We start from the raw sequence: 11,801 nt of genomic DNA, 5'->3' as shown, positions 1-11,801 counted from the left end.
GAGAACGACTCGCACCAATGTTCTTCTCGATCAAAACGCTGAATGGCCATTGGTTATTCGTCACCTATTTTTAGCTACTAAGATCACTCTCTCTGGTCTCATAGAACTGACCCCTAACTTTTCACATGAAATGAAGAACTCAGTCCTTCTTGAGTCGGATTGCACCAACGTTAACCCAGGTGATTCTCTAGATGCTCTCTCCATTTCTACTATACTTCGTTCACGTAAATCCTCCCTGCTATCCCCTTACTGTCAAGAAATTCTTAACTTAGAACCTCCTAGATATCAGGGACACTTGAATTTTTCCGTAGCTAATAGATTTATGGATATCTCTACGGATATCATAGCGTTCTCAGAGTTGAGTAAATTTCGGAAAAAAGTAGGGAATTTTTATTATTGTAAACATAAAAAAATCTCAGTCAGCGGTATGAATCGTAGGGCTGCTGCTATACTTGGTCATAAAAACTTGAACTGTATTATTTATACTGACGGCTCAGTAATGCCTGATGGCAAAGCTGGTTTCGGGATTTTCTCGGGTGTATATCAGTTGGACACGGGGCAATTGGACACAGTCCAATCACAAGTCGCTGTTCCAAGGGACCCTACAAATGTCTCTAATCACACGGTGCTGTGATTGGCTGTGTCCAAATGCACTGTGTCCAAGTGCACCGCTCCCGATTTTCTCCCTTACACATAATATTAAAGCATCTGTTCCCTGCTCTCACTCTCGGGTTATGCATGTGGAAGCGGAGGCCATAATATATGCAATTGACCTTGCAATTGAACTGCGTTCGAACAAAGTTGGCATATTGTCCGACTCCAGGAGTATCATATCCAATGTTTCCAACCTCAATATTTCAAAAAGGACCAGCTATCTTTGTCATAAAATCAGAGACAAGTTAATATCTGCTTCTCAATTGGACATTCATATAACATTAATTTGGATACCCGGACACTGTGGTTTCATAGGCAATGAGACTGCTGATCAACTTGCGAAATCAGCAGCTTTCTCCTCTCATGATACATGTCACACTAACATTTACTGTGGGGATCTTATTGCTAATATTAAACATGATTTCCAAAAACTGACTAATGCTTATCTTGAGGAGCAATTTAAATATAAAGGGCAGAGATACCGGAAAAACATTCCGAACTTATCGAATTCCCCGTGGTATAAACAATATAAATTTTCTAAGAGAGATACAATTTCTTTAATTGCTAGAATTAAATCGTACCATGTATCTACCATTGATAGATAAAACCACACACTTGATAGATAAAAATATTATTAATACTGAAACATGTGAATGTGTGCGGGGTCAGTCCAAGGAATTGGCAACATATTTTATTTAATTGTAACAAACACACTCAAGCGTCTAATAATTTAATAACCAACCTCATTAAAATGGACTTTTCTCCGTGGGACGATATTTTCCCTAGAGCTTTTACTAAAGACCTTAACATATTTACAATCATAGCAAAGTTTCTGAAACAAACGAATCAAATAATTTAAATGGATATACAACATACGATGGCAGCACCTGTCTGAGTAATGGCGTTGGGGCATGAGTCGCGGATGCGCCTCTAGCCAAATATTAAAGGAAGGAAGGAAGGAAGGAATCAGAGAGGTTAGGAGAGGATATCACTTTGCATCTGTACAATGCGAGGCTTCTCCAGGAAGCGACCACCAGGTGCCGGCCGCCCCGAATCAACCCCACGAGGAAGAGCGGAGAGGACGTCACTTCCTGCACCCGTGTATATCGGTCGCACTCAGAGAGAGGGAAGGAGCAGATAGGCACAAGTTAGCAGTTGCAGAGTCTTCGCTGAACAGATTTCCCAGTAGATCGGGAGCAGCCGCACGTTGGATATTCGCGACCACGTCACCCCCGGTAACCTCTCCGCCTCCCTCTCTCTGTTAATAATAAATAAAGCGAGCACGGCTCCGGTAGAGACTCAGTTGGTCTGTTCTTTCGCTCTGCACTGCTGCACTAGTGCAATAAGTTAGAGTGAGACAAATATATATTTGTCTCTCTCTAACTTATTGCACCAGTGCAGCAGTGCAGAGCAAAAGAACAAACCAAGTATCACGGTCCTGCTGGTTTCTTGGCCAAGCCAGCTGCGCACAAACACACTCACGAAATTTGTGAGTTTTTTTATATTTAATTGAGTTCTGTGTGTGCAAATAAATATATCTCCAAGTTTACTTCTGATTTTTGTTCAGTTTGTTGTAATAATGTGTGCTTCCTTCCAGTGCTCACCACTAACCTCATCGCTAACTGGTGGATAGTGCTGCACAGCAACAACAGTTTTCCTTTCTACTAACAACTAGTACTAACAAAAGCTGTCATCTGAAAAAAAGCGTCGACCAGAAGCAACTGTGCAGACTCAACTTCTCCCAACACTCCAATATACAGCACATGTCATACTATGTGGTATAACTTTGGAGGTTAGAAGAGTAAGTATGTAGCAGCAAAAATTATAAATACAAATGCAACCAATCTTGCAGACAGCTGCAGAAGGCAGCTATCCACTCACTATTAGTCTGCACAGCCACGACTTGAAGATAACCAGAGGAAGAGAAAATTTGCTCTTGACAAGCAGCGCTGTAACTTGCCACTGACTCACTATAGAAAGCTGTCATACAGGTAAGTTATTCTGGAGCATTAATTCTCGACTCAGAGAGTCAGAAAGCATCCAACTAATCTTATTTTATTATATGTAGGCAAACTGACAAAAAGTACATGATGTGCTGTACTGCTGTCACCATTGAGGAGCTGTCATCTATCAAAGGCTTATTTTAGAGAAACTGTCAGTTACTGATATTTTGGATTTAAATGAAAAAGAGGTCGATATTTTTCAAGATTTACCACTTAAAACTCAAACAAAACGAAGCAGTAGAAACAAAGTTAATTAACGCCTCAACATATAGAAGATGGTAAGTTATATCTGTATTATTCTACATTAGAGATAAGTGATTTTAATTCAATTTTCAAAAGATTTATTTTTTCTTCAAAAAATCTATTTTTATAATCCATTTCCCAATGAAAACAAAAAGTGAAGATAATGTCAACTATATATGGTTAGGTCAAATATATTATCAAAATAATGTCAAATTGATATTTTTTACTTTTTATCATGTATTTGTCGACAATGTGACAACATATTGATATAACAGATATAACATTATTAATATAACAGATACTGTATCAAATTTGTTGCCATTTTGTCATAAAAATTTATAGTAAGCTTATTGTTTGACATCTATCTATGCACTTTTGGCTATCTGGATCTTTCTTCATAGTTTCTTTTACATATATTTTACACCTATTTATTAATTATTGGAATAAAAGAAAAGCATTCGGAAAATGTGTTCACAAATTATAATTTAGTCACAAGTGTTATTTTGTATTCCCACATATTTTTTATTCCCACTTATAACAGAATATATTAAATTTGTATCATTTCCTCGCTTCTTATGTCATCAAACAAATAATAAGAAATATTAATGTTAGTAGGAGCTAAGACAAACACATCACAAAAAGGGAAAGTTGATTTATTACAAGCGGATGAACTTTATGATAATAATAATCCTTTGCAATTTAGATCTCAGGAAGTTAATATGCAAAGTAACAGTACAAAATTATTTAACTTTTTATTAATAATAGAAAGTAAATATTTTATAAAGAAATATTCAGAAGTATGACTTTGGAGATTAGGAGGATAAATATATATGTTGCAGCAAAACTTGCGGGTGGGTATGCAACAACCTTTGCAGATAGCTGCAGAAGGCAGCTATCCACTCAAACTACTGGTCTGCACAGCCATGACTTGAAGACCACCAGAGGAAAAGAGAAATGTGAGTCTGTAAGACAGCGTTGACAACTGCTGTTGACTCACTGCAGAGAGCTATTATAAGACACTATTTCACTCTAATAATGGCTAATATCTTGGCTCAGTGAGTCAAGATGCATTCAACATAACTAATTCTCTTGTGTGCAGTGCAGGCAAACTAGCCGGATGTGATTATAAAATCATATTTCAAATAAAATTACGAAAGTAAGATCAGAATTTTAAATAATAAAATATTCACGTATTTAATATTTGACAAATAATTTCTCATGTTGTAAGTTAAAGTAGGTTATGTTTGCTTTATTTAATTACTACATAATGATTTGTTGATATTTAACTACAAATTTTTATATATTATTACACAGCAAATATATATCATGATATATTAACATTATAACTTACTATTAACATTAAAGATGTCATTAACACATCATTTTATATTCTTATAAAATACTTCTTTTTGTTTACATTTAATTTTTTATTTTTTTATGACTATTATCTAAATTTTATCACATTTTTTCATTTCATTTACCTTATAAGTTATTTGTTATAAAGAATTCTGTCTTATAGTCTATAAAATATGTATAATGTTGTATGCTACATTTATAAATGTATATTTAAATAAAAATAATATGCGTTGTGTTTTATTAATGTTTTATTATAATTTTAAGGTTTTGCAATAAATTAAATGCAGCTATTATGGCTGGTTTATAGCAGATCAATACCAAGATTTGTGGCAACATAAATGTTTTGAAGGATATGATGAGACGGTTGATGTCCTAAGAATTGATGAGAATTCTGTAGTCACTATTGGTAAAAAAAAAAAAAAAAAAAAAAAATATATATATATTAATAACATGTTCATTTGAATTTTATATTAAATACCATTATCAAATTTTTTGTTACAGTACAAAACAATGAAACTCAAAGTGCAGAGGCATCACCATCTTAGTATTTTGATACTGACTTTGATGAAAATCTCATAATGGCAGTTATGGAAAGGCCATTATTATACAACTATAAATTAAACATAAAAGAAAGATCAACGTTGAAAAAATCAGCATGGGAAGAAATTCAAAAACATAATTGGTGGTGAGTCGAATACTGCAATTTATATCATATGCTATAACTCTGTGTATTGAGTATATAATCAAATTATTATTGCATTTATTTTGATACTTGTATGAAATTTGAAAACAAATACAAATAGGTAATAAGAGCATCAAAGATTTACAAAAAAGATGGAAATACCATCGTGACTGTTACATTAGAGCTAGAAGAAAAGTAAAAGAATATGTGCCAAGTGGATCTGCCGCATCTTCTGCAAACTTTAAATGTAGCTATAGATTCTATGAATTAATGAGACTATTGGATAACGTACTTGAAATAAAATCGTATGTAACGTTACAAATAAATTTTCAAAGAATACATTTCAATCTGAATATACTATGAAATATTAGTTTGTATTAAAATGATAACTTTATAATAAGTTAGTAACAATTTGTTTAATAATATTTAAAAATTATTATTTTACAGAACAGTTAATATATTGTCAAATAAAGATGAAGGATCTTAAAAAAAAAAAAACTCTCTTTTATATCCACAGATCAAAATTCTGAACCAAGTTTTGCTACGCTCAATATAGGGAATACTGGAACAAATTACTCACAGATTGATTCGTCTAACGTATCTTCACAAATACCAACTCCGAATGAAATACTTGCATCTGAAACCGTGACTTCGAAATCCATTAGAAGTAAGTAATTAGTTACATGTTATGTAAACTTTAGATTAAACTCTAATATTATTATTTTTAATTATAGAATACAAATCGTACAATTGTTCATTAGAATTCGAAGCGGCTGTACTAAATATTTTGAAGACGCCAATTCCAGAGACGGATGCTGTAGACGGTTTTTTAAAGACTTTGGGAGAAGCTTTGCCTTATCAGAAGAGAATTAGGATGGAAATAAAATTCCTTCGAATGATTATATAAGCTGAATCAGAAGAAACAGAGTAACATGTATTGACTTTATTTTTATTATCTTATAATATGGTACATTATTTACACTATTGCAATATATGGTAATTATTTATACTATTGTAATATGATTACCAAAAATTAGTACCTGAAAGTATTACTATTATTTTTGAAAGTATTAAATAAGCTATTATATTGACTAAACTTATAATTGATACTTAAGTGAGTAGATACACTTTATCGTAAGATGAGTTTTGTTTAAAACTATTTTGTGTGTTATCTCATAATCTAAGTTACCTAATAGTCTAGTTATTTTATCATAAAACATTATAGTATTATTTACACTGTTGCAATATTATATAAAGAAAAGTAGTATTATTAAGTTTATTATTATTGAAAGTATTATTATTAAGTTTTGAAACTATTAAATAATTCAGTAAATACTAAGCAACACTTATATAACTATATAATTATATCTATATAACATCTGTAATAATTTTCCATTCAACAATATAAATGCAATGTAGGACATATATAAAAATGTTATGTAACATTTATATTGTTGAATAGGAAATTATCACGTTATTATGTAACCGTTGCTCGGTATTTACTAAAAAGTTATTATACTGTTTACTTGTAAATAATACTAAGCGTCCACAGACTATACATTTTATAGCATAATAATTTTATTTAAAATAGTATTCTATAAAGTTAGATTCTATGAAGATTCTAAAAAGTTGTCTTCATATATAAAATGTTAAACATGTTGAAACGATAATAAAAGTTTATTATTATAACTTATGAAATTGTTGAGTCTCTTTGGTACTTATCAATGTATACTGTAATTATTAAGTTTACAAGTTCAGTTTTTCTGCTTTTTAATTATATATAACAGTTAGGTCTGGTTTAAAAACCTAAATTTCCAACTATTACAGATATTAAATCCAAATAAAAAATCTGTAAATTAAATCGTTTTAATTTTGTGGAATTTAAACTTAACAGAAATATATTAACAGACCAAACAGAAACATACTAAAATTTATTTGTGCGAATGGAAGACTTAAAATTCATTTTGAAGTGATTTTACCCATTGCCATGGGATTGCATCTCCTTCAAAATATGCAGCGAATGCATTTCTTATATTTGTAACATTTCCATGATAATGTCTTTTATCAGTAAAGTTAAGAATACCTTTAGATTCAATATGAGAAATAAAAGCAGTATGTTAATTCTTATTTTACTTTGTAAAAAAATATTATTGCATATTGGTAGTGATAAATTATGATATTATATTATCAGAAAAATATCTTCCTGTTAGACAGTTTAGTTACTGTAAATCACGGTAAAGCCTACATATACATATTGAATATGACGGAAGAAAATATTACGTTCTGCGGGATTTCACGATAATTATTTATTGTACCATATGAATCATCATGAGTCAGAGCGAACGCATATAGCAACCACATTTTCCGCGATCAAAGAGCTTATAGAACTTATTGAATATCCGGTCGTAAAAATCGAAATTGTTTATGCATCCATCACGTCTGTAACGTTCACCGTATCGGTTGGGGCCCGGAGCTATTAAGATTAGGGCATTTGAAATGACCAAGTGTACGAATTATAAAAAAGAAAAATAAAATTATTCAGATTCACAAAGAAAACTTGGTGCGCCCGGGTTGTAATAACAATTTCAATGTTACCTACAAGTATTCTATAATCTTACTGTGGAATGAAATATGTTTTAGAATTCTTTGATGCATCTTTATGTCATCCGGACGTGCCAAGTTTGTGAATCTGAATAATTATTTTTATTTTTAAATTATTTTTCTTTTTTATAATTTGTGCACTTCAAATACATTTCAAATACAAGTTTGGGATTTGGAATACGATACAGATTTAGGAAGTAACGCTGTTGTAATGAGTAATAGAGACAAGTTACATTTACTAATGGATCACGAATAATGGTAACAAACTCATTTAAACATGTACCTAACACAGAATGATGTAACATATAAAAAAATAGGTACATAACATAGTCTAATAACAAATAAAGTGATTAGAAAAATGATATGTTATAATTAATCATAGTCACTTGGCGCACATTTCCTAATATTATTAATTTTGTAGTAGAAGAGTTACAGTTTGTTGTAGGAATAATTTTTTAATATAATTGTTCATACAGATTATTTTGTTTAAATACAAACAGTTAGAGACATATAGTAGATAGACAAAAATACAATTCGTTTCCAATTCAAGTTCTACCGTGTTCTGTATTCAAAAGAAGTAACCCGAGTAACAATAAATTTAATGTATGGCAACTCAGTGCGCAAATCATAGCAGAATCAATCCACTCACATGTATGCATTCTGAGAGTCCTCCTGTAAGATACCAGAGATCGTCGCGAATCTAGATCCACGAAAGTATATACTCCCAGCCAGAGCTGGGTAAAATTTTTTTCGAATTGCATTTAAAATGCCAAACGTAAAATACTTAAAAAATTGTATTTAAAATATAAAATGTAAAATGGGCTTTTTGAATCCATTTTAAATATAAATTTGGTAAATAGATATTTTAAATGGTTTTCAACTGCAAAATGGTTTTTCTTAGTATATACAGTTTATTTGGGTATTCATACATTTTATAGTTCTATTTGATAAGCACGCTGTTTAATTTGAACAATAACTGTTTTTCAAATGTATCATCGTGTATGCTTCGACGATTGGGGTTTATAATCTCTATATGAAAATAATCGTTCTACTGGCGCAGACGACGGAGAGAGAAATGCTATATTATATTTTATAAAAATTTCTTGAATTGTAGAAATGCATTAAAGGATTTTCCTAGTATGTCGGGTCCAAAATTTCGAATTTTTTTATTAAATTTTTTTAAGTTTAAAGTTTAACTTCTTAAAAATAAAATATCCCAAAGTATTATAGCTGGTTTCTAAGTACTTATAAATATATAGGTCTTGCAGGCGCGCCGCGCGCAGATATGATGTACACTTGGCGGTCGGTCAGAAGAAGCTGGCTCCCGGCTGAACCTATCGTTGTTCTTAGAATTTAGTCTGGCGCTCTTATATCTCAGTATATCATAAACAAACGTATTGGAAGAAAGGGCCCTGGTAAATTAACAAATAAATTAATAAACGATTTATAAAGTTACTTTGGATTGGCAATTACAAGACACGTGGATTCAGTAGAAGATACGCGGAAAGGCATTTGGGCTACTTATTATCAGAAATGTTCAAGTGAAAAACCGCATCATATGTATTGCTCAGCCGGAGAGGAGAGTTGTGCATGGCGTCGAGCGGAGGCCGCAGAAACTGTGAAGAATTTCACTCACGATCCGCCGCTCACCGAAACTATTCAGAAAATGATTAAGAAAATTTATGAAGATTTATCTAAAAATGATTTATTGGAACGCTGTTTAGACGGCAACACGCAGAATAATAACGAAAGCTATAACGGCTTGTGGCACTTTGCTCCAAAACATCTACATTGCGGCTTGGAAACAATTGAAATTGCTAATTATCTGGCCGTCAGTATTTTCAATGAAGGCTATTATAAGGTTTTCCTGAAAGTTTTTCGGACGATGGGAGTCGTCATTAGCCTAGTAGCCAAGCAATTCGTCGACAAACGAGACGATAAGCGATTGCGGATCGCCGAGCGTAAACATCACGAGGTGACGAAGGAGACTCGCATAGCTAACAGAAAAGCTCAGGCTGCTCTGAACGAATTTTATGAAGAAGAAGAAGGTATTCTATACGGCTCTGGAATAGCTGAAAAAAAAAACTTTTTTGATGCGTTTAAAAATAAAAAATTTGACACTCAAAAAACTATGCAATTTTTGCCAAAAATAAAGAAAAAACAATAAATATACTATAATTTTTTTAAATTTTCAATATTTTTTATGATTTTAGACCAAACGATAGCTACATATATGCAGATTAAGAATCTTTTTGGTTTTTTGTTTCAGACAACCAGAACGGCAGCAATCATGGTTACAGTCCACAAACTTTTTTTTGGAGGCAGAATGGCTGACATGCTGTTATTTATACATATATATACTTGAAAACATTTTGATATATTCTTTAAATGTAGTATAATATACGAAAAGTATATAAATTAGTTTCATCGTTTTTATTTTAAAAATTCCTAAAAGATCATCCTGCTTTAGGCTTTATCACACTAGAGAAACCCCTTAAGCGTGTCCAAACCTCATATATCCTCATTTTGCAAATACTACAAGCATTGCAGTTTAATCGTATTTTTAATAGAGGTATTTGCAAGACTTTTATCCGAAGATGACCTCCTTCAAAAGCAAAAAAGCTTTCACTGCATATTGCTTCGGATACATTCGTCGAATTATTTCGAAATTTTGACACACAGGTTAGTAAATATTCAGCTTCATTAACAAGCAATTCTTTGACTTTATTTCTTCTTTCTTTTGGTATTCACCGTAATTTAAAAAACGGATAGCTAAAATAACTGCTAAAATAGCATCATTTACTCGATAAGAAAAATCAAAGTAACCTTTGAATCTTTTATTTAAGCTTTCCAGCGTTATTAATTTTTTACAGTATTTTAAATGTCGAAATTGTAGTTTTTGCAATTTTTTTTTAACTTTATTATCTCAGATTTAGTGCAGCTAGGTTAAATTTTTTATTATATCTGCGTTTTCTCATATTTTAACTCGGAGAAATCATACCTAGTCGGAACTGTAACGTTGATTCAAGATTTATTCGACGTCGAAATAATCGATGAGCCGTTGAATCAATGGTAATTCAACCTTCATTAACGTCGAATCAATTTTGAAACAACATGTAGTTCTGACTGGATATTTGCTCATCAAACTATTTTTTGAAGTGTTACGTCCGACGTATTTATTTCGATCGAGTGCACCTTCTGTTACCGCCAGGAATGCAGTAAATGCCCTGAGTGGTCGATGAACAATAGATTGATAAAAAGGTGTCAAAATCTAACTATTGATTATTGCTCACATGTCGTGAGAAGCATCTTTCGCCTTCTACTAAAAGGTGGTGAGAACTCGCGCGAGGGTATCTCGCCATTTGCTTATAAAAACGGGTGCAAATGCCCACAAAACAGTAGTAAGATCAGAGTAGTAAGATCAGAGTAGTAAGATCGGAATAGTAAGATCAGAACAGTAAGATCAGAACAGATAGATCAGATAATCAATCAATCAATCAATCAATCAATCAGTCAGTTTTTAAGTAATAAGTAGAAGTTTTAGAAAGTCAGTTTATAATTAATTAATTAAACCTTTAAAATACAAACAATATACATAACAATTGGATCATTAAGAGAAAAACATTAAAAATCGTGAATAAGTTATTGGATAGATAAAGGTTTGTTTTCTTAACATATCCCCTGACCAATTCCTGAGCGTCGCGTTACACTTTACTCATATTCCCAAACCTTCGTTCACCAACGTCTTAAGTCCGATCCTAAGCTCTTCAGTCTCTCTGTAACTACAGTACGAAAAAGATTTCAAAATAATTAAAAATTACTTAAAAGAAAGAATCGATACAAAACCAGAATCAGTAAGTAAAATCATTATTTTATACACACACATACGTTTACACATTTACTCACTCACAATCACACGAACTTGTCCATTCCGGGGTAAAGTAGTTAAATCCATTGACCCAACAAGGACAATAAACACGTTTAAAAAAAAAAAAAACAACTAAGACGTGACATAAAATTTGATGACAGCGGCGGGACACTAAAGTTTGTGTGACACCAAAAGTTTTTGTGAAAATTAAAACAGTAAAGTGTAAATGCCAAAATTGAGGCGAAGTCCTCCTCCATCAAGATCAAATCAAGAATCAACAATAGAAAACCCTAATCAAACCAATAGGATATTATCGAATTACGAAGAATGGTAATGGAACAACAACAAACCATTGAACGACTCCAGCAGCAGCAGCAACAACAACAACAACAGC

At 32.1% G+C, this 11,801-nt stretch overlaps 2 protein-coding genes across 20 annotated transcripts; both read left to right on the top strand.

Moving 5' to 3' along the window:
- The first annotated feature begins 1,420 nt into the window (after positions 1 to 1,420).
- On the top strand, positions 1,421 to 6,631 carry LOC116847974. Of its 19 annotated transcripts, none has more exons than XR_004378880.1 (11): positions 1,532 to 1,889; positions 2,056 to 2,143; positions 2,252 to 2,645; positions 2,723 to 2,935; positions 3,516 to 3,626; positions 3,740 to 4,056; positions 4,521 to 4,662; positions 4,758 to 4,941; positions 5,060 to 5,243; positions 5,386 to 5,605; positions 5,673 to 6,631. XR_004378880.1 is itself a non-coding variant. In XM_032823631.1 (4 exons), exons 1-3 carry the CDS (start codon positions 1,566 to 1,568, stop codon positions 2,320 to 2,322), a joined length of 483 nt encoding a protein of 160 aa, XP_032679522.1. In that variant the 5' UTR covers positions 1,421 to 1,565; the 3' UTR covers positions 2,323 to 2,645; positions 2,723 to 2,897. The 19 variants fall into 19 exon arrangements, 1 of the variants encoding a protein (XP_032679522.1); XR_004378878.1 differs by having other exon boundaries at positions 3,516 to 3,668; XR_004378875.1 differs by having other exon boundaries at positions 3,513 to 3,668.
- Positions 6,632 to 8,832: 2,201 nt separating this feature from the next.
- Positions 8,833 to 9,904, top strand: LOC116847973. Its single transcript, XM_032823630.1, has 2 exons — positions 8,833 to 9,587; positions 9,809 to 9,904. The coding sequence occupies exons 1-2, from the start codon at positions 9,098 to 9,100 to the stop codon at positions 9,871 to 9,873; spliced, it is 555 nt and encodes a 184-aa protein (XP_032679521.1). The 5' UTR covers positions 8,833 to 9,097; the 3' UTR covers positions 9,874 to 9,904.
- The last annotated feature ends 1,897 nt before the right edge of the window (positions 9,905 to 11,801 follow it).

This window comes from Odontomachus brunneus, unplaced genomic scaffold (genome assembly GCF_010583005.1).
Source record: "Odontomachus brunneus isolate Ranch 3 - 2012 unplaced genomic scaffold, Obru_v1 Obru_scaffold_086, whole genome shotgun sequence".
In the NCBI taxonomy this organism is placed as follows: domain Eukaryota; kingdom Metazoa; phylum Arthropoda; class Insecta; order Hymenoptera; family Formicidae; genus Odontomachus; species Odontomachus brunneus.
The sequence above is the reverse complement of the archived record's forward strand: the minus strand, read 5'-3'. Positions and strand labels throughout refer to the sequence as shown.

Coding starts and splice junctions, on each gene's coding strand:
- LOC116847973 (XM_032823630.1), top strand. CDS start 9,098: ATGTATTGCTCAGCCGGAGAGGAGAGTTGTGCATGGCGTCGAGCGGAG. Junction 9,588..9,808: donor ATTTTATGAAGAAGAAGAAG/GTATTCTATACG, acceptor TTTTTGTTTCAG/ACAACCAGAACGGCAGCAAT.
- LOC116847974 (XM_032823631.1), top strand. CDS start 1,566: ATGAGTCGCGGATGCGCCTCTAGCCAAATATTAAAGGAAGGAAGGAAG. Junction 1,890..2,055: donor TCGCGACCACGTCACCCCCG/GTAACCTCTCCG, acceptor GCACCAGTGCAG/CAGTGCAGAGCAAAAGAACA. Junction 2,144..2,251: donor CAAACACACTCACGAAATTT/GTGAGTTTTTTT, acceptor GCTTCCTTCCAG/TGCTCACCACTAACCTCATC.